The 23,195-nt window shown below is 41.4% G+C and overlaps 1 protein-coding gene and 1 pseudogene across 9 annotated transcripts in view; one reads left to right on the forward strand and one right to left on the reverse strand.

Moving 5' to 3' along the window:
- NEDD4L (NEDD4 like E3 ubiquitin protein ligase) overlaps window positions 1-23,195 on the forward strand; it is a 267,298-nt gene that overhangs the window by 109,901 nt on the left and 134,202 nt on the right. For 2 of the 9 annotated variants that reach the window (XM_066616668.1, XM_066616669.1), the window contains exons 3-5: window positions 3,306-3,387; window positions 8,563-8,601; window positions 14,970-15,023. In XM_066616668.1, coding sequence (XP_066472765.1) covers window positions 3,306-3,387; window positions 8,563-8,601; window positions 14,970-15,023 — 175 coding nt within the window. Of the gene's footprint in view, window positions 1-3,305; window positions 3,388-8,562; window positions 8,602-14,969; window positions 15,024-17,182; window positions 17,264-17,894; window positions 19,274-23,195 lie in introns of those variants that run through there. The other 7 variants (XM_066616662.1, XM_066616664.1, XM_066616670.1 and 4 more) reach the window with 6 other exon arrangements.
- Window positions 7,350-7,468, reverse strand: LOC136643322 (5S ribosomal RNA; annotated as a pseudogene).

Consider the following 23,195-nt stretch of genomic DNA (forward strand, 5'->3'; position numbering starts at 1 on the left):
ACAATTGGCAGGAATGACATTTGGATGCCACCTGAAAAATATGAGATTTCTTGATTTAAGTAAATACTTATGATATAGAAAAGTTGCAAGTGTAATTATAGGGTTAACTATGCAGGATCTGAGTGAAGACTGCCAGGCTAAGGTGAGACAAGAAGTTCTACCCAGGCTGCATTCATTTTTCAGCTTCTAGTGCTAGAAGCACCAGAGATCTGTTCTCCCCCCCACCTTCTAATACACTTGGGTCATGTTCATTTTTCAAATTTTAGTGTGCTAGCCACACTAGCAATTTGACATGCAAGCTTGGAGCTAGAAAAGATGACTGCCTCCATGCACACATCACAAGAGTCAGTCACTATTTTCTATCTAAAAAAGGAACACAGCCATGATTTCTATGAGCCCAATTCTGAGCTCTCTAGTGCCGACAGTAAGAGTATATTGTAGGCACTGGGTGCCATAAACATGTTGTAAAGCACAGTTATACTGTGCTATACTGTACTGTACTGCTCTGGGCCAGGGTATCTCAGAGATAGCCTACTTCCGTACAATCCGGCTCGTCCTCTTAGGTCATCAGAGAAGGCCTTTTTACAAGTGCCACCGCCTAAGGAGGTACGTGGGGCGGCGGCAAGAAATAGGGCCTTCTCAGTAGTGGCACCAACATTATGGAATTCCCTTCCCCTTGACTTGAGAATGGCTCCCTCTCTTGAGACTTTTCGGCAAGGCCTGAAGACATTTTTGTTTAAAGAAGCCTTCTGAGTGCATGGCCTTTTTAAACATCTTTTCTGTATCTTTTTAGTATTTTTACAGGCCTGATCCTCTGATTTGCTACGTTTTGCTCTTTTTATCTGACTTTTTATCTGACTATGGTCTTTATGGGTATATGTTAATGTGTTTTTAATATGTTTTTATTTGTGGTTAAATTATGTTTTTAATCTGTTTTTAATATGTTGTGAGCCGCCCTGGGTCCCTTTGGGGAGAAGGGCGGCATATAAATAAAGTTTTTATTGTACTATATTGGCAACCTTCAGTCTCGAAAGACTATGGTATTGCGCTCTGAAAGGTGGTTCTGGCACAGCGTCTAGTGTGGCTGAAAAGGCCAATCCGGGAGTGACAATCCCTTCCACACCGGGAGCAAGTGCAGTCTGTCCCTGGTCTGTCTCCCTGGCTATGGGCCTTCCTTCTTTGCCTCTTAGCCTCAGACTGTTGGCAAAGTGTCTCTTCAAACTGGGAAAGGCCATGCTGCACAGCCTGCCTCCAAGCGGGCCGCTCAGAGGCCAGGGTCTCCCACTTGTTGAGGTCCATCCCTAAGGCCTTCAGATCCCTCTTGCAGATGTCCTTGTATCGCAGCTGTGGTCTACCTGTAGGGCGCTTTCCTTGCACGAGTTCTCGGAAAGAACAGACTGCACTTGCTCCCGGTGTGGAAGGGATTGTCACTCCCGGATTGGCCTTTTCAGCCACACTAGATGCTGTGCCAGAACCACCTTTCAGAGCGCGATACTATAGTCTTTCGAGACTGAAGGTTGCCAATACAATACAATAAAAACTTTATTTATATGCCGCCCTTCTCCCCAAAGGGACCCAGGGCGGCTCACAACATATTAAATAAAGTTTAATAATAATAATAATAATTATTATTATTATTATGGAACCTGAGGAGTACTTAGCGCCGTTGCCTGCCATCCATGCTGAGAATAGTCACCATGGGAGTGCTACATATGACATGCTACATATGACATGGTGATTCAAATTGTTTTGGGGATTCTATTCCCATTCCCGAAAGCGTTAATGAAAGTCCATTTGTATAAATCTTTGTGTAGCAGCAGAACTTTGCTAGATAGAAAAAGGCTTTTGCAGTTTGCTAGCTAAAAAAGCATTGGAAGCAACATTTGTAAACTGAAACAAGACTGGGTTCTGCTTTTCAACCATTTCTGTTTTTCACCATGGCCCTTACCTGTCAAATGAACGGGGGACGCCTGTAATTGCATGAACCATTTATACAATAATCAAAGCAAGACTAATTGTACGTTCATATTCTCTCACACAGCTTGAGTGTTTCATAACATAGTTACTGAAGTACATAATTCAACAGGTATAATTTTTTTGTAGTTATTTCAAAAGTAATTACTCTCCCTTTTTTAACACTGAAATTAGCATTCTGAATTCAGTCTCTGCCTGGTGTTAATTTTCATGTTTAATGTGACATACATGACCATGTACCACAACTTGTTCTGGTCTGTTTTAATGTTTGAGCTAGCAGCCCCTAGCTAGGACACACTTTTGCCACAATAACATCAGTTGTTCTTTAGTAATTGCTTCCTTTCAAATATTACATTTAAAAATATTTGCTTTTTCAACAAAAAGTTCACAAAGCCATTTATGTAAGTGAAAATCAACAATAGCAATTGTTTGTCAATTTGCTATATAATGGATGGCCATTTGTGTTTCTGTACTGTTGCATATAACCACTAGAGGGTAGCTGACCATTTCAGTTACATGTATTCACAAGTTTTTCTCCTTTGGGGCCAAGTAACAGGTGCTTTGCCTAGACAGTGGAAAATGAAAGAGTTTGGCAGGCTCACTTCCCTTAGAAAGTTCTGATGCTGTGCAAAGGATAAATCTAACATAAGAACATAAGAACAGCCCCACTGGATCAGGCCATAGGCCCATCTAGTCCATCTAGTCCTGTATCTCATAGCAGCCCACCAAATGCCCCAGGGAGCACACCAGATAACAAGAGACCTCATCCTGGTGCCCTCCCTTGCATCTGGCATTCTGACATAACCCATTTCTAAAATCAGGAGGTTGCGCATACACATCATGGCTTGTACCCCATAATGGATTTTTCCTCCAGAAACTTGTCCAATCCCCTTTTAAAGGCGTCTAGGGTAGACGCCAGCACCACATCCTGTGGCAAGGAGTTCCACAGACTGACCACAATATCTGAATAGATATTGCTAATGTGTTTTTAGTGTCTAAAATAAATTAGATCAAAAATAACTTGCTAGAAATATGCAAACTCTCATTATTTGGCGTTTGTTGTTTGTTTCAAGAACTCAAATAGTTTCACATGCATTATCCTAGCTATGTCTTTGCCGTTATACCTCACCACGATGATCCACATTGCCTTATGGAACCTTGATTGCTATTAATGGCTTGTGTACAAATGCTTTGGTACAACTGCCTAGCTGGACTAATTGGATGCACAGTATAGCTTAAAGGAATTGAGTTAAATTTCTTTCACATTTCTGGGTTTGTTCTTCTTCTGGAAGTTAAAATGGTAAGATTAATTGCAGGCTCTTCTTTTGCAGTGACCCCTATGTGAAGCTTTCGTTGTACGTAGCAGATGAAAATCGAGAGCTTGCCCTGGTGCAGACAAAAACGATTAAAAAGGTAAGTGGTGTGGCATCTCTTTCCATGAAGAAACTGAAAAGATCAGATGCATAATGCCCCCAGTATATTTGATGGTGTTTGTGTATATATGTGATTGAACATGTACATGAAGAATCCTGTGTATGTAGTCTTCAGTGACCAAAGGGTGTGGTGTTTTTTTTGGGGGGGGGGGCATAAAGTAATGTGTTGAAGGGAAACACCATCATATCTTTGCAAGAAAAGAAACAAACAAAACACAATGATAAAAACAAAAGCATTGTGGGAAGCATACAGAGTCGGTCACTTAAATGGGACTTAGTTTTAGAGATGAGTCACAGAGTCTGTGGTGGAAGAATGGAAATGCAGAGTAGCAAAACAAGCCTAGCAGTTAGCGACGGCCCTTTCTTCCTAGCCCCTCAGTTACCTCTTCCTCTTACTGGTCAGACTGGGTTTAACGAGGAATTGGTAGTACATTGGAGTACAACCCTGTACCCCCAGATCTTGTATCTGCAGTTTCATGTACTTGTGGATGTGGGAGCCCCCCGCCTACCCTATGGAGGTGAGGAGAGCTGTGCCCCCAGAGGGTCTTCTGAGCCCTACAGAGGCTGCGCCTGCTCATCTCGGCATTTGCAGGCTCCAGAATGGCTATTTCAATTTAAAAAAAAACACAGAAGTGATGTTTTCATGCCTTTAAAAGGCATTATGATGACCAGAGAAGCGCTTAGCTGCTTCCCCCTCCCTCATAATGCCTTTTAAAGGCATAAAAATGTCACTTCCGGTTTTACTGAGAAAACAGAAGTCTCACTTTTAATTGAAGCAGCCATTTTGAGACCCATAGAGGCAAGGGAAGGGCTGGGGGTGGGTATCTATCAGGGCATGCCTGTATTCTGCTGCCACCAAACAAGACTAGTAGGCCCAGACATAGAGAAGCCACCTTGGAAAAGCTCCTTTCCTAGGATAACTAGATGCCTTAAAACTTAAAATTTGAGGTGGTTACGCTTAAAAGCAAATAATAGCAGAACTAGAGCTGTCTGATAGGCTTTGTAGTGAACAGAGCCCAGTTATTCAGTAAAAAGTAGATTCATCTTAAAAGGCAGAAGGACCAAAACAGAGAGGGGAGGGGGTCTTGCAAAGGAGAAAAGCAAGACATGCATCGGGGTGGTACAGGATTCTTGTTTCATTTTTACAAAGTGTGGTAAGGAGATTAAAATGCAAGCTCAAATAAAGCACATCCTTGATGCTGATAGCAGAACAATTTTTCTCTACTTTTTTGTACCCATGCAGTTGCAGGGAGTGCGCTTTCTGGTGCTCACTTGATACATGGGTGTGTCTTTCAATAAAAACAGTGGCTGCTTTCAGTGTCAGAACTGGGCATCACCTGCATCACTGTGCTAGAGTAGATGATGTCATGGGTTTATCCAATTGGATGAGTTACAGCCACCTGGGCACCTCTTGTCAGGTTTGGACCTTCCAGTCAATTGGGGGAGTTCCTATAGTGAGTGCCTCAGCATCCTCCAGTGGCTGCTAAGTCATTTAAATGCAGTCACCATTCTCTTTTGTTGTTATTGACCTTCTTTGGACCAGTAAACAAAGGTCTTGGCTGTAAGCCAGTTCATTGGACCTTGAAACTCATGTGATTTCCAATAGTAGACAAGTCGAGAGTCCAGGAGATACCTCCCCAGTATACTATCCCACAAGTAAAGCCTGATTCACACCTGTGAATTATAAAAAGGTCATGCACCCTTCCCCACTTTGTGCATTTATCCTGGTACATCAACTGGACCTTTTGATGCCTCATTGGAGGCTGGATGGATATGGGTTTAAGATTTGCTAATTCAATATTTTGAATTAGCATGAGTGCCAAGGGTAAGAATGTACCCAGTAAGCTGCATTAGTGTTTTATTTTCTACCTGCCTTTAGCCTTAATTCCAACTCATTCTCAGCCCATTCACCTAAACCCTCCTTTATCTTTTTGTGATTCCTTAAGTGCTTCATTTCCCTTCTTCTTTACTCCTTGTTCTTATGGTGTACATTTAATACTCTTTTACTTGTTACTATTTTAACCTGCCTAGTTTCTGTTCATGCAGGAGGACTCAGTTATCCCATCTTCCAGACTACCAACCTTTGCTACTCTACTACATTTGTTCCTGGCAGTTGGGCTGGGCACCTCTTGCTCTGCTCAGTTATTATAGGACACACCATAATAATTCAGTGTCCTTTGCACCAGTGCTTATTGGAACTAGGATTTTGGCCTGGTCTTGATGGGGGAATTCCACTGTCCTTGTGAACTCCAGGCTCAGTGTAATAAATAAAGTGATTGAGCTAAAACCTTCTTAACCTTATATTTTGATGGCTGTTGTTTTTTTGTTTTTGTTTTTGTTTTGTTTTGAAGAGACACTTTGCCAACAGTCTGAGGCTAAGAGGCAAAGAAGGAAGGCCCATAGCCAGGGAGACAGACCAGGGGCAGACTGCACTTGCTCCCGATGTGGAAGGGATTGTCACTCCCGGATTGGCCTTTTCAGCCACACAAGACGCTGTGCCAGAACCACCTTTCAGACCGCGATACCATAGTCTTTCGAGACTGAAGGTTGCCAATACTCTGTTTTTTGGTAACTTTCAGTGTCAATCTTCAGTACAAGTATTCTCTGGGTAGCTCCAAAGAATAGAAGGTAATGAAAGAAGCAGCAAAACTACAGCAGTTAAAATATCACAGAAAACTGCCAGCAATAAAATCACAATATCTATAGTGAAAAGTTGAGAGAATAAAAGGTCTTAAGCTGGAGCTGAGAAGTTGCTGAGAAGGAGTAGATGCCAGGCTGGCCTCTCTGGGGAGAGAATTCTGTAAGTTGGGCACTGGGTAAGAATGCTCTCTCTCCAGTTAATACCTGCCTGGCCTTCAAGGCAGGTGAAGGAAGGCTTCACACAATGATTGTGGTTTACAGAGAGGCTGATGTGGAAGCAGGCATTCCTTTGTGAGCTCTAGAAAGCAGGAGGCAAACTGCTTTGTAGAAAAACAATGCTGGAAATCTTGGCCATTTGATATGCATTTCTAGCCCTTGTGGTCATAGACACACATTTGAATATTTTAAGAAAAACCAATTTGGGATTCTGGAGTCTGGAGCTTTTCCCAGCTTGGTTGAAATGTATGCAGAAAGAAAGCTTCTATTTCACCCTCAAGTCTTTGAATTCCTCCATTTTTATCTGAGCCCACCACATGTCGCATATATGGCCAGATGCTTGTGTAACTATGAAACTGACAATCTAAGCAGCTGGGCCACTGCACTTGAACTGTTGGAATCCAATGGGCCAGCCGGCTGCTGCCATCATCCCAACTCACTGAATTTGACTAGTAAGATTTGCTCTGTGGAGGTACTACGTGTAGAGTTTTTAATTTGTCAGAATAAAGATTTGTTCTCTGTAGAAACCGGTACTTTTGTAGTTTGGTCTTGATTGGTTTCTCCTAGCAGCGCAATGTTTTGATTAATTGGTAAGCTCCTAGAAATGGCAGGAGGCCATTATTTTTGTTCTGCCTGCCGTGCCGTTCAAACTTGGTGCAAAGTGTTCCCCAGGGAGTTTGGACATATGGTTTGTATCTTCCCCCCGCCCTTCGCTGCAGAGATATCCTATGCACAACTGACAGTGCTTTACTATTTAGCGTTTATATACAACTTTGGGGGTTTAATTCCTGTTTGAGTGGAAAAAAAAATATTACTGGCGATATTTAGCTTACTATTGGTAGTTTGGGGGCATGTTTGCGACCTATGAAAAATCGTGCCATGCTGTACACTTGTCCCAATTCACTTGATGTGGCTTCCGTAAAGCCCTCAAATTCATGGCAGATTTCCCATATCACCTAGAAGCAGTATGCTCATGTTCAATGGCAAGAAGCATACAATTTTCTCATGGAGAGGACAAATGGAGAATGGACCTTTTTTCTCTTTTGCAATGGTTGGCAACCTTCAGTCTCGAAAGACCATGGTATAAGCCTACAGCACCCGGTATTCCCAGGCGGTCTCCCATCCAAGTACTAACCAGGCCTGACCCTGCTTAGCTTCCGAAATCAGACGAGATTGGGCATGTGCAGGGTAACATGTACACAGAATTGCATACTCACTAGGAATAGAATATAATGCATGAGAACTGGTTCAGAATTTGATGACCTAGTTATTTTTCAATCCCATCCAAAGGGCTCATGTTACACTGATAGTGAAGGAGCTCACCGGGCTTCTAGTTAGTTTTCAGGTTCTGGTTTTAACATTTTAAGCCTTAAATGTTCTTAGGATGCATTGGGAAGTCTCCCCATATTCCCTGCAGAGTATTCAAGTTGTAAGAGAACATTCTGCACCATCTGTGCCTGCCTTCAGAGGGAAGGCTCATGAGGATGAAGTACAGAGCTTTTACAGTGCTGGCACCCTCCCTGTGGAATTTGTTACTAAATATGACTCACTAAACCTTTTTTTTTAATGGCAAAAGCTTTGCTTTTTCAGAGAGCCTTAAGGATGCCCAGTTGACTGATTTGTTGGTATCCATGCCTATTTTTTAAAAAATTGTTAAAGAAAAAGTAAATCGGGGTATTGTTTGGGTTTATTAGGAGTCAGTTTATTATCTTTTATGAAGGATGCTTAGAACTAAAATGATGTGATATACATTTTGAAAAAAATTAATAAGTTGATGTTGTATGCCACAGTTTTGAAAGGTGTCCCTTTTTTGTGGGGGGAGGAGAACAGATTTTCCATGGTGCTATAAAGGGGTGTGTGTTAACCTTTTACTTTAGAGATCTGTATTCCCATATTTGCAGATGATGACTATTTACCTTCCCCCCCTTGTCAGCCTATTAAAGGATTTTAATAATAAAATATTTAACAACCTTCATTAAGACATCTCTGCCCAGGTCATCAATGATCTGCCTCCCACTATGAGATTCCTATTTATATTTGACATCTATTTCTGGTTTATCCCACTTCGCATACCCTCCCACACAAAGTTTGCTCAGCAAATGAATTTGAAGCCTTCTGACAACAGTACCTTTATTATTGATGAAAGCTGCTGCTTTCTTTTTTCCTTTCCTTTTACATTCTTAACAAAGAATGAAACTCCTTTTAAAAATTGCAGCAAAAAAAAAAATGCCTAAGAGCTATAGAAAATGCTGCAGATCTTTTTTTGTTACTAAATGTGGATTTTTTTTTTCTCTTGCAGACTCTGAATCCAAAATGGAATGAAGAATTTTATTTTAGAGTAAGTAAGACACTTTTAGAGTTACTTTAAAATGACAGACCCCTTTCCTGTGTTTTCAACTGGTACCTATCTGGACTAGGTGGCTATAGTTTGTAATGATCTTAAACTAGCTGAACATGTAATTTTAAAACGGTTTTATCAGTTTTGAACTTCACCTACTATTATTACTACTTTGTGATATATAACACTTTAATTTGAAAAATGTTTTTCTGAACTGTTTATCTTACAACAGTCCTGAGAGGTAGGCTAATTAGTACTTTGTCTTCAGATTGATGTATAAAGGAATACCGAAGCTGCCTTATACGGAGTCAGGCCATTGTTCCATTTAGCCCAGTCTTGTTTATACTGTTAACAGCAGTTCTCAAGGGTTTCAGATGGAGGGGGAGATCTTTTATAGTCTTGTGTGACCAAAAAACAAACTGAAAGCAGCTGGGAGGACTGGAGTAAGCTTTTATTTTCCAACACATTTTGATCATGCACAATAAGAAACTTCAAAAAGATTCAAGAGAATCTCAAACATCCCTGGGACACAAACCTGGGCACTCTTCTTCACTTTAATGTTTGATTTGTTATAAAGCCACAGGTTACTGTGTTGGACTGTTGGTCTGTTGTCTGCTAAGACTGGCAGTGGGCCTATAGGGCTTTAGGCAGAAGTCTTTCCTAAACCTACCTAGAGATGCCAGGGATTGAACCTACCTGCAAAACATGTGTTCATCCACTGTGTTTTGGTTCTCTTCCTGGGTTGCACCTTGACCTAAGTAAGGTGTGTTGCACAAACAGTGCTAAAGTTAGAAGGGCCTCAATTCTTAATGCAGTGGTGGCCAATGTTTTTTGAGAGTGCATCACTGAGCATGCATTATGGTACATGCTTAGCCCTCTATTCCTCCTAAGGCCATCTCCCTTGTTCCTTGTCTTATTCCAGACCACATAAACACCACAGGAACCATCTTTCTCCTCTCCTAGTGTAAGAGGAAACTCTTGAGTGCTATGTAATACCATTCTGTCACTGCATACATTTTACCAGTGATTCCCAAACTTTTTTGACGCAGCCCCCTAGACATTCTGTGCTATTTTTTGTGGCTCCTCATTAGAGCTATAGCCCTATTCACAATATAAGGTACCAGGGTTGTTGTGAGGATTCCACTGCTCCTGTCTGGTGGCTGTAGCTCCCTGGGGGAGCCATGGCTCACAGTTTGCAAACCACTGCATTTTACAAACACACTTTTTTGTTGTTTCTCTTGTCACGCCACTCCCCTGCTGTAGTGTCATATGCACACACACCCTCTCTAGTTCTCAGCAGTATGAATGTCTGTTGAACTAAGCTGTCGTGGGTCTGATCGGACTCATCAGCATGACAAGTGAAAGAAGAGAGGTCTAGACCACTGCTTAGTTGTTGGCAAGAAACAGAGGCGCAAACTGTACATGCACAAAATGGATTTATTGATTGAAAGGCATCGGCCTCAAAGAGTATATGTGATATGAATACCAAAGGAGCCTGCATTTTCAGTGCTTGTTTCTACTGTGGAATTTAACTAGGAAATTGCTGGTTTAAAAAAAAAAATCACATCCTAATACTATATGGTGGTAAAACAGTAACCAGACAAAAGGGATTAATTATGGATCTTGAAATCAACACTGGACAGGTGAACCATAATGAATTAAAGTGTGGACAAGTTATGTTTTGAATGGTAACTTTTAGCATTTATTGATCGAGTGGCCTGTTCATTGCCACATAAACATGGATCATATGAAAAGAGCTTCCAGAAGTCAAATTAAAATCTCATCCAAGCTATGCGTGACATTTTCATGAACATTTACACACATGGTTGCAAATTTAATGTAGAGTTTGGGCCTGAGTTCAAACATCAGTGATGTGGGTTACCATAAAGGGCTGTTTAACCTGTCTGTGACATCTTCCTTTAAAAAAGAGATATGCAGACAAAATGAGGCAAAGTAAAATTTCAACAGTTTAAATTTAATCTTTAGTAGCAGCTGCCTGTAAACAGAGTGGGGCATTGTCGAAAATGATGGTATCTTTTTCAAACGGTGTCTCTGCAGTTAGGCCTCTTTTTTTTGCTCACAATTTCAAAGGAGTATTTTTAGCAGTGTCTTAATTTGGCGAGATTATAAATGGTTTTCAAATTGATTTTTATCGCGTGTTTAAACAGTGGAAATAGAAAAGGTTTTATTTCTGCAGTCCTCTCTTCTATCCTAGCTGTATTTATTCCTCCAATAATATGAGTGGAGGGGGAATGGGGCCAAGCCTGTTTTGGTTAGTAATGCTCAATCCCTAGGAAATGTCTTGGCATTGAACTCTGGATGTCTGGTCCCAGCTTTTTCCATTCCAGTCACAACAAAGTTTAATACATAAGAATCTTTCTACCAGAAGTTGTCTGACATGATACACTTTTAAGTTAGTAAGTCTGCAATGCTTGCTTACCTGGGAGTAAGCCCCACTGAACATCGTGGAATTACTTCTGAGTGAATACACATACACCATGTATCACTTTCCGGCATGATGCAGTTTTCAAACACACTTTTTTGAAACCGCAGTGATGAAAATTGAAAAGCTCTAGAACACTGGTTTGTTGGAGCTGAATCATATTTTCTTTTGTTTTGTGATGAGCTTTAATTTTCTGTTCTGCACTGCCTGTTCCCATAGAAAGGCAGCCTATAAACTAAGGAGAACATATTTAAAAAAAGGAAATGGCATGCCATTTTCTGTCTTGACACTGATAGTTTGTTTTCATTATTGTTAGCTATTTTCCTTTATATTTTGAAGATAAAGTGCTCCTATCTTAGAATGAAATAATAAATAAAAGTAAAACCCTTGAAGTCTGAGGGTCAAACTGTTTGGTTTTGCAGGGACCTGTCACACTTCTTATATACTGGGAAAAGTGAAATGTGCAAAATAGCTAACTTTTAGGTTTATCCCAAGGTCGAAAAGGTGCAATGAAATGAATTCCAAAGTACACAGCTCTGACAAATGCTAATTACTGCTTTGCATATTCGTGCATTTGCAAAATTGGGGGGGGGCAGTTGCATCATATTCAACTCTCAGACACAGGAGCCACGCATATGAATTTTTGGTCATGGTACATTTTACGACATTAGCAGCACAATTTTAAGCATGTTTTTGCTGAAGTCTGTTCCATGAATCTGACTCCCCAGAAAGGGTGTTTGAACCTTAATTCTGGGCATGGTTGTATGGGATTAAATCCTATTGAATTTGAAGAAATATACTTCTACCCCACCTAAACCTAAAGAAAGATGAAGGTGCGTTATGATCCGGCAGTCCCTAACATAGTGGTCTTCACTTTGTTGAAACCCACCTAATAACATGGAACCTACCTTCAAGAACCTAGAGAGTGAGAGGTGTGGCAATATTTGGTATCTTCTTTGCTTCCAGTCCAGCTGGAAGGAGAGAAGGGGCAGAGGGTATATGATGACGACAGTCTTGAAAGGGAGACTTTGAAGGCCTCTGATAACATATGACACTGCCTTTTATATGGAGCCAAACCCTTGATTCATTGTCTTCAGCTGGGTGCTGATTCGGCAGAGGTCTCAATCAGGGCAATGGCAATGTCAGGAATTGAACCACGAGACTTCTGCCTGCACAGTGGGTACTCTTCCACTTCCAATTCCTACCTAGTCTTGGGTATGGGAGGCTTCTCCAAACTGCAAGGGAAAGATAAGAACATTATATTTAATAATATATGCCAATGGCAAGCAACTAATTATGCCAATGGCAAGCAACTGATGGGGCACTGGAAATGGTGATATTCTACCCTCCCTATCAGATGTTCAGAGTTACCCTTGCAACTACAATGTAATTCCTCCAGTGGCTTCTAGAAAAAGTGTAATGTGGGCGTTCAAATTTCTGATTTCTATCTTCAGTTAAATGCTGAAAAATTAGAAGAAAATTGCTCTGAGGCTGTGTGAAGTTCCCCCACCCTGTACATTCTATTAGAAACATTTAGACAAACTCATATTAACTTAGACCTTGGGCTGGTTCATAGCCTATGGTTTAAGTAGCCTGATCTGAATGATGTCTTCATCCTTTTTCTCAGGTACAGATCTGTTAAAAAGCTGGGTCAATGTTTCTCAAACTGCGGGTCGGGACCCACTAGGTGGGTCGCGAGTCCATTTCAGGTTGATCCCCGTTCATTTCAATATTTCATTTCTAATTTATTAGACTTGATGCTCCCACGGTAGGTGAGTGCATTTGAGGAAATGTTACAGACCTGTACTTTTAACAAGCTACCGTGTATATTCTTTTAACAATGATAGTCAATGGGACTTACTCCTGGGTAAGTGTGGGTAGAATTGCAGCCTAGGATTGTTGAAAAATTTTCCTGCTTGATGATGTCACATCTGGTCATGACATCACTTCTGGAGGGTCCTGGCAGATAATCATCCTAAAAAGTGGGTCCTGGTGCTAAATGTGTGAGAATCACTGAGCTAGATGCTACCCTTAACAAACTGCAGTCTCCAGAATGCATTGGAATAATAGAAGTGCACTGAAAGTGGATTAAAGCTGCAGGGGAAACACCATCCTGGATAGGCTGAGATTGAGGTCCCCAAAGTTATTTGAGGTCCCCAAAGTAAACTTGTTTGTACTGTATAGTTTGCTTGTCATGGCCCAGTCCTCCTGGAAGCCCTGGTCCTTGGGATTTTGCCCTCCCCTATTCTGGGGACTTGGGAACCTTCCCTTGATTTAGACCAGTTGGCAGTTGTTTTGGATCCTTTACTTTCTGCTTTGATTGTAGTCACTTTGAATGTCCGTTGGGAGATAAAGCAAGGTATAAATTTGTAAATAGATCATATTAGATAGGACTGGTTCCCTTGCTTTTTGTGTTCTCCTGCCTGGTTTTACTGAAAGAAGTGGGGCGGGGGGGGGGGGGGCGTTGCTTGTTCCTAGAACTGAAGTGATTGTCCTCTGACTGGTTTTGCTTTGATTTTGGGCAGTGGTGTCGCGCAGGGGGTGCAGGCCGCACCGGGTGATGCGCACAGGAGGGGACGCGCACTGGGCGCGACATGCTAAAATCACAGTGGTTAGGAGTAACCCCATCATATTATATACCATTGGATGCAGAATTTCAAGCAGAATGCAATGCTAAAAACCCGAGTGAAATATCTCTTTTCTATCAAAAGTTAAGGCCAAAAAACTGGAGAACAAAAAATGCATGGAGCCCTATGGAAAGTGAAAGTGAGCTTTATTGCACGTTTACTTACAAGTAGGCAAACTTGCCTTAGTCCGTCGGAAAAGGCAGGCTGAAAGGAATTCAGCAACACCAGAATGATCCTGAGCCAATGAACGCAATCTCCAAAAACACCTGAGAAGGAAGTCCCTCCCTCCAAGCAGTTGAATGTATTGAGCACTATGGAAAGCGAAGCTAAGCCTCACGGTCACATTTACTCATGAGTAAGCAAGCGTGCCTTGGCTGGTGTGGAAGATCAGGTGAAGAGAGTGCAAGGCTACCGGAATGGTCCTGATCCTATGCACTTGGAGCTAAACAAATGGTCCAGAAGGCAGCCTTCCCCCCCCCCCCCAATGATCTAAACAGAGGCTTCAGCTGATAAGGTGAACTTTTTGAGACTTGCAAAGCCAGGTGGATCCTGACAGTGATCTGGTTTGAACAGAAGTTCTTAAATTGAACTGGGCACTGAAAACCTTACTGGTTTTGGAGGGGGGGGGGTGGTGGTCTTGCAGGCTACAGAGGAAATTCACTTGGTGGAGCAGTGCTGGCTTCTGCTTATTTAATTATTTGTTTTACTTTAATTATTTATACTTATTTATTTTAATTTGCCTGATGATGTCACTTCCACCATGACATCACTTCTGGTGGATCTTGAACAGATTGTCATTCTAAAAAGTGGGTCCCAGTGCTAAAAGTTTGAGAACTGCTGCAATAAGGTGTTAGAAGTTAACACCCTGGGGATGTGTGTGACACCACTAGTGACCAAAATCACTAAAATTGCAGTTTGGAAGAATACCATCATGTTATATATATCAATCAATGTGTAATTTCATGCAGAATGTGTTCTATATAAAGGTACAACCAAACAACCAATGGGGTAGAGTGATGGTACATCACCACGCCCACTACCTGGGGTATTTCCCCGCCCACTGCATGGGGGGTGACATGCTGGCATCCCGTACTGGGTGACATAAACCCTAGTGACGCCACTGACTTTGGGACAGTTTGCACGTGTTTCCTTCCTGTCTTATTCAGATTTATTTAATCACAATTTGGAACCCTAGGTAACTGCTCTGGCCATAGTTAGGCAGAGGTTTCTGCTGTACCCCATGTTTTTCCCTTTTCAAAGCCACTCATTAAATTATATACTTCCATTTTATCTTGTAGGTAAATCCATCTAATCACAGACTGCTCTTTGAAGTATTTGATGAAAACAGACTGGTGAGTGTTCTCGCCTGTGTTCGTCTTTATGTGCATACAGATGGCTTCTCACTCTTCTGAGTTTGCAGGGGTGGGGGAAATTATGAAGTGACCTAATGTTTATTGGACAGAGGTGTGTGGGGATAATGTTGCATACCTTACTGATGATAGGCTTATTATCAGTCAGGGCTTAAACAGTTCCCACTGGGGTTGTTGAAAAAGGGCACTGGGTTTATGTGTGTGTGTGTGTGTGTGTGTGTGTGTGTGTGAGTCCCAGCTGCTAAAGACCTAGAACTGCATTTTGGTGGTGATATGAGATGGTAGAAGACACTACGTATTTTTGTAGAATCTGGTCAGGTGAAGAAGAAAGCAGCATGAAGGCGAATTAGATTTTTAGGTTAGGATTGTGGAGTGAAAGATGAGATAGAGAGGACAGTTTTGTAAAGCTTGATTTAGTATGAGGTGGCCTCCATGTGATTACACAGGCCTACAAAATTGAGGGTCAGAAAAGTTTTTCCCAAACTTTATGGTGGTTTGATATGAATTTGGGGTGCCAGTTCAAAAAATGACATCCATTTTGCCCTATCATGTCTAGTTTTGCAGATATAGTATAGCCTCATTAGTGAATGGTTCAAGCAGCTTCCTCGTGAGGAAGCTGCTTGAACCATTCACTGAAGAAGCTATGCCATGTCTCCAAAACTTGACGTGATATGGCAAAACGGATGCCATTTTTGGAATCGGCACCCCAAATATACCCAGGAATTGGTGCAACGTTTAAGGAAGCAAAATGTGTGTTGGCCTGTGTTATTTGTGATCTCTATAGCATCATGGAATGACATGCATATGTGAATGAGTGGCAATTGTGGAAAGTCACCATCTCCCATAGAAATCTGCCATTGTGTTAAGATCAGCTACTAAGCTTCTGGTCCCAATAACCTCTGCTTGCTGAGGAACAGCAGAGAACTACTATACAAAGCCATATCTGTGGTGGTACCAGAGTGCCTTCTCCAGTTGTATCATCCAGGCTTCTACATTGCCGCCTTTTGTCATTTACTGAAACACCTTTTAACTTGCCTGAGCATTTGGCAACATTTATTTTTATTTAGTTCAGCTAAATAGTTAGCATCAATACTTTGGCAACTGCTTTTTGTCTTTGGTTCGTATAAGCAGTTGTGTTTACCTCTGAGTTGCAGGCTGTCTTGGATACCTGTTGCTGAAAGGTATGGAAAAATATTTTGAATAAAATAAACTAGATTTATATTCACAAGCATGTGTAACGGAGCCCCAGTGCAGTGAAGGAGACAAGGAGCTCTTTCCCCTGCCCACATTTTTTATTTCCAGATTGTTCCTTAAAAGTCTCCCTCCCCTGAGTCCCAAATGTGCATTTATAAGGGAAAGTGGCTGACTCAGCTATGCTGCTGCACTTTGAGTAAGATGGGCACTGGAATGCCTTTTCGTTGAAGTTCCTGAAGAAGCCCTTGGTGGTGAAGGGGCTCCAGTTGTCCATCAGACTTCAACAACTCAAACAGGCTTATGTTTACACAGGTAGATTTCATGTGAAAAGAGACTCCAGTATTTTTCTTTATTTTATTGTGCAGCAAATAATCGTATTTTTCTTGTTGTTGGCTTGAAATGCAGTTAAAACAATAGGGGATTGTACTAGCCCTTGGTAGTATTATTGTTTAAGCTGCCTCCATTTTCTCTTGTAATTGGGCAACTTTCTTTCAGTAGATGAAAACAAATTATTAGAAAACGGAGGCTATTGAATATCTAGATGTGGTTCTGATTCAATACCCACACAGTATTCATACCTCTTGCTACAAGGCTTTCATGCACAAAACAGGATGTTCTGTTTGCCTCGGTGCTGTTTGGTTTCATTGACCTGGTTTCTCATTTGTGCTAGGAGAGTGTTTTCAGACTCCAGCTCAGCTACACCTCCCCTCCCTTCCAAGCCACCAGCATAGTTGAGCCGAATTCGGGCATTGTTTAATGTAGGGGTTTGGTTCATCTGTTTGTTCTTCTGATGCTTTTCAAGCAGTGCTCTATTCCATGCTGGCAAACCAAGCCATGAATATTGCTAACTTTCTCATTGGAAGCTTGCCAGCACTGGGCAGCGTTTCTGTACAGTGTTTAAGTCAACTCAGAACAGCTCTTCATGCACACCCCTGCTGCAGATTTCACTTGCCTCCTCGGCCTCCTAAAAACAGGAAAAAAAGAAGACCATTGCTTGCATTCTTGCTACTGTCTGCTGCTTGAATTGTGTAAGAGTTTCTTTGTTTGGCTATACGTGACTTTTTCTTTTCAGAAGTTGGGAGGGGAAAACACAGTGGGTTATTATAGTTGGTTTACAGTGGCAATATGATATCTGCCTCTGTCGTTCCAGCAGATAAATTCCTCCTTAAGTCACTTGAAACATAAGGGAAGAAAGGTCTGATTGTAGCAATTTTTTAAAAAAATATTTGTTAGTTGAATGATACTCAAAAGCTATAGTCGGAGTTAAACAAATGAAGTTTCGGTGTCTGGCTTCGGCCATTTTTGTGATTCCTGATCTTCAATGGAAAAATCACAGTTGGGAAGGGGGGGGGTTGTGCGGCTGCTGTGTGTGTGGCTGGGTGTATGTCCCCCCCCCCTTTTTTCTTTTTGGCTTGGTACAAAAGTGGTCTGTGAATATGATGTAGTTTAGATTTATAGCAGAGCTGAGTGTGTTTGCTGCTTTAGTCAGCTGTGAGAGATCTCCCGCTGGGGCCGCTCCTTTCTGATGGAAAAGGAGCAGCTGTGAAGGTGCTGTTTCAGGCTCTTGCTGGTATTAAAAAAAAAAGAAAGTAGCTTGCATTGGAGAGGGGGAAATGGGTCATGTGATGCCAGCCATCCTACCCTCTGTCACGGTGTGGAGGAGCGCTTATTGCTCTTATCCAATCATGCATGGAATGCCGCTTGCCACTTGGGCTATTTCTGCTATCTGTCGCTATCAGTACAGCAGTGCTAACAGTTTGGCAGATGGGACACTTTTTCTTGGAGCTTATGTCTTTAGTTCTTAACTTCTGGCGGTGCCTGGACTTGTTGCTGTCTTTCCTCCTCTCCTTTCTCCTTCAACCATGGCCCATCGGCTGCGGTTTCATTTTGGCTCTGGCCGAAGCAACACAGCTCCCGAATTGGAGATCTTAGACCGTGAGAGAGAAGACGATGATGACTTTTTCATGGCATTCCACACTTTGCCAAGAAGGAATGGGCCTCACTCTTTCTCTCGGCGCAGAATGGACTACGGTGATGACAGGAGCAATATGCGAGAAAGGGGCTCCCTGAAAAGAAGCACATCCATGTTTATTCCTCAGCTCCTGAACAACATTGATGTGCGACCCACAAGGAGCTCGTCCATGCAGATCTCCCTTCAGTGCAAAGCTGCAAATGGACATGCCGATGAGTGTGGTGCCCCGGAGTCCCCAGAGGAAATGTGTAAATTTTCGGATTTGGGGGAGCATTGTGAGTCTCTCGTTGGAAACCATTCTTCTCCAAGCAGTCCACAGGTAACCCCAGAGAATTCTCCACCCAGCGAGCCTGAGAATGTGGGGCAAGAGATTAATGGAGGGCCTTTGAATCATAGAATATTTTGTACAATACCTTCCAGTAACTGGAATGACAATGGTACAGCTACAGCTCCCACTGAGGATGAAGCCAGCAAAGCCACATCAGGGTTAAACATTAGTGGAGTCAGAATTCAGCATCGTGCCTCAAGCGTGGACATGCCTCAGGTCACGCTGATGCCCTTTGGTTCTGAGGGTCAGAATAATGCTTCCACCTCGGAACCCAGGCGCTGGTCTTTGCAGCATCTACCTGATGGGTCAGCCAATTCAGGGAAAAAGTTATTTGTTTTCCAGTTGCAACAGTCTCAGTTAAACAATGCAGGGACAGGAGGCGATTACAATTTTGGTTTTACTGGAACAAAGGGGGATCGATTGGTCAGGTATCCGCGGATACGTCTGGAAAGGAGTACCTCGTATCCAGTTCAGCCACAGTCCGAACGAATTAGCCCCGTGGACAACAGCGTGAATTCAGCCCTTCCTGGAAATGGATGGAATGGGGTGGAAATGTCTAGAAGCAATTCAGTGGAGCGGGTTTCTCCAGGGCAAGGATGCACATTCAAAATCCTACCAGATCAAAACTCAAGGCAACAGCACTTCAGAATCCTCGTCACACGTGGGACTAATGAGAAAGATCATGCCTCCGGGCAGGACAATTCTAATGTTTCTGATCCTGTGGCAACCCCCTCCTCAGTAAGTAGCAAAATTAACATCCTGGCAATCTCTGCTGTTTTCCCATTGCATGTTAGGAGACAAAACATCAAAATTTAGACACTTTTGAATGGTGCACCAGAATATAAATAATCAAAGTTAATTGCAGAGTGCACACAGTTAGTACTAGAAATGCCTCCGTTACTCCAGAACAATCCCAAAGCATCTTCTGGTTAAGCTCAAATAACTTTGAGTTATGACTACATTCAGTGCAATGTTTTGAGGTCTCCAATCTGTTACTTAATTCAGTGTTATGTCATCTAAATAGGATTGGATTTATAACAAAAAATCAGTGGCATAGAATTTTAAAAAAACAGTGTCCTGTTTGTAAAAAACCATTAGGTTTTTGAGAAATGCTGCCTGTATTCTCAATCCTGAAACCTGAGGAAAGGCAATATAGCAATAAACGAATAAAGCTGCAGTGATGTTTAGATTCATCAAGAAATATGAATGCATGCTGTGCAGGGCTAAAGTAACACTCTCGCGCATTAGATACTAAGGAATCAAGTTTGTAGTTTAAAAGTGCTTGGCAGTGCAATATTATATGTGTATACTCAGAAGTAAGACCCATTCTGTTCAGTGGGCCTAGATAAATTTGCATAGGATTGCCACCTAAGGGTGGCAGATAGTAGCAGATTAATAGTAGCAGATAGACTTGACTGTCAAACCATCTTATATACTGTGTTGCCCGCTGTGCAATTATAAATATATAATGACGTTAGGGAAATATTTGAGAAATCTTAAACATTTATTATCACGTTTTTATACCACCTGCCCTCTCACCTGCCTTCTTCCTTTCCTCCTTTTGTCCTCATGACAACCCTGTGAGGTAGGTAAGACTGAGAAATAGGGACTGGCCTGAGGCCTCCTAGGAAGCTTCATGGCTAGAAGTGTGATTTTTTTTTTTTTCAGTGATAACAAACAAAATAACACATCACTGCTATCTGCACTTCTCATTTTTGTAAAAGTAAAAAAAAAAACACCCCAAAATCTGCAAAAAAATAATAATAATAATAATAATTTTCCAACATCCTCTGTAATGACTGTGACTGCATCTGTTGGCACTATATCACCTACCTAGTACACTTTTAAAAGCAATTATAATTATATTCTATAAAAACGTGCCCTTGGAATAAAAACACATAACACTGCTTTCTGCACTTCTCCTTCTTGGGGAGACTAAATCTGCATGTGCGCATAAAATAAATTAATATTTAACACCTCTGTTTGTGGCTAAGCAGGGATCTGAACCTTGATCTTCCAGGTCTAAGTACACCACTATACCATCCTGGCTCATACAAGGTGTTTGCTCTCAAATCAACCACTTTCCAGGAGAAACATAATGAATAGGGACAGTGTTTAGCATTGCATCCTATTTTCCTAATATATAAAACAAGCACAAAGTGGTGTGTTCCATTTCTGAAATATAAACACTAGAACAGTTTTGGCTCTTATTGTTTCCATGTCTATACTGCGCTTTCAAATGCTCTTATGTGTATTTCACCACAACACCAGACTGTTGGAGGTCCGGGTGATAACTCTGTAGCATTAAGGATAACAGTTACAATTTGGGAAACCTTTATTCCATTTTAGTGCATAACATAAACACCTGAGAACACTGTAGACAATTAGTACTAAAGCATTTCAAGTAAAAGAACCATGTTTGCTACTTTAGAAAAATGACCGCATCCAATTTCATTGTAGGTGTTGTGGATGCAATAGCAGCCTGTGTAAAATGCTCTCTAAATTTTTCTGTTCATGGAAGTTTATTTCAGTTGGTTTGGGTTTTTTGCCCAAATATTTTCCTCTCCCTTCTAAGCCCCTCAGATTTTATTACATATTAATCTTTTAATTAACCACTGCATTAACCTTTGCTGAGACTGCTTTGTTTTCCTAATTGGTGGCACTGAAATTCTTAAAAGTTACAAGGGTTTCTGCGTTCAACTTCTCTGCATTCATATTTTGCACAAGCCACTTAAAGTTTAGATGAAAAGCATACTCAGAAAATAAGTTTTGGAAATGTTTGAGGTTGATCTGAGAGACGTGAGGGCTATCTGGACAGTTAAGAGCCAACCTGTCTCATAATTCTCTGATATTTGAGAAGGGAGAAGCTGTGTTTGTTTTGTACTAATTAACTGTATGTTAGTAAGGCTGGCAGTGGAAAAGATGTTTTCATAGGTTCTTGTAACACTCTGGAAAACTATTTTTGAAATGTCAACACCAAGATGCTCATTACAAAATAGGGAAGTGCATGTATTACTTCTGCTTAGATTTATTTAGATGAATTTATCCCACCTTAGTCTGAGATTCCAGCAATTCTGAAATAAATTTGAACAGCTGTTGCACATGCCTGATCTTGTGTGATCTCGGAAGCTAAGCAGGGTCAGACCTGGTTAGTACTTGGATGGGAGACCTCATGGGAATACCGGGTGCTGTAGGCTTATACCATAGTCTTTCGAGACTGAAGGTTGCTAACCATTTATTTGTATTAAGTAGATGGTTCATTTTTCCAGAAGGACTTACAATAAAAACAGGGCAGATAAATGCACAGCAACCCCTCCCCCCCCCCAAAAAACCCAGGATTTTGAAATACTGGTTTTCCTTCAAATGCGCATAGACGGGCAATAAATTATTTAAAGGCAATACATTGTCAGTGTCACAATACATTTCAAATTATCTATCCCTCTGCAGGGCAGTCTTTAGTACAAAATGCAGGTGTATATTAAACCTTAGTTTCAGTGTCAATTTTGACATCTCTAGAGAATTTCAAAATTCATTGTGTATTATTCAAGTAAGTAATCATTTATTATTTAGCCATCAGATCTAACAAATATAAAAACAAGTTTAAAACAAATTTACAAAAGACAGCTTTGTTATAGCTAAAGCTAAATTTTTGTTCCTGGTGGTACAGTGCATGCTAAATGAATACAAATTGGCAGGTGAGCCTTGATATTCCATACAAATTAGCACATTTCAGTATTTAGTACACATAGTAATTAATATTATTAATAAGAATGTTTACATCTTAGAAACATAGAGTTGGAAGGTACCTAAAAGGTCATCTAGTCCAACCCCCTACCTGTAGCAGGAAATTCTCCTAGAGCATCTCCAGCAGGTGCAGGAGCCTCTGCTTTGAAGATCTCCAGTGAGAGAGAATCCACCACCTCCCTTGGCAATCTGTTCCACTGCCGAACTGCCCTGACTGTCAGGAATTTAATTTATATATCGCTTTTCAACAAGAGTAGTTCACAAAGCGGTTTACACAGTAAAATCAACCAATAAATTTTTCCTCTTCTTTATTTCCCTGAAGGGAACTCAAAGATTGGGGCAGGTTCTCACTCTTGTCTAGCAGTATGTGGTGATCTTCTTTGACGTTGTTGAACATCCTTTATACCTGCATGTTTATATCTATTTTGGTGAGTTTCTGTGCTGGTATGTCAGTGTTTTGTGTGCTTTTGTTTATATCCCAGGTGCAAATTGCTGACTTGAGCAACCATGTTCATATTTTCTTATAGATCAGGATCATTGATATGTTACATAAGATATTTAAGCGCATCTAGTGATTGTGCAAACAACAACCAAGATGCAGTATTCACTTTCTGAACTGGAAGGATGCATGGGTAAGGAGAAAGGGTGGTCTTAATGACCTGTTAGATAATGGGCACTAGCCCTACTGTCTGGTATGTGAGATTCCCATTGAAATAGCTTTTCATAGTGACAATACTAGTGCCAGATTGCTGGGGGTCCTGGTTCAAAGTCCTACACCAAGCTGTCCATGGTACCCCTTTATGGCACATAGGTCACTGTTACTGCACTGATATTGAGGGTTCAGGAATTGACCTGGTCAATGACCATGGGCCCTTGGATGGTGCCCCACTTGCCCAATCCCTGATGCTTTTCCTTC

Source organism: Tiliqua scincoides, chromosome 2 (genome assembly GCF_035046505.1).
Source record: "Tiliqua scincoides isolate rTilSci1 chromosome 2, rTilSci1.hap2, whole genome shotgun sequence".
NCBI classification, from domain to species: Eukaryota; Metazoa; Chordata; class Lepidosauria; order Squamata; family Scincidae; genus Tiliqua; species Tiliqua scincoides.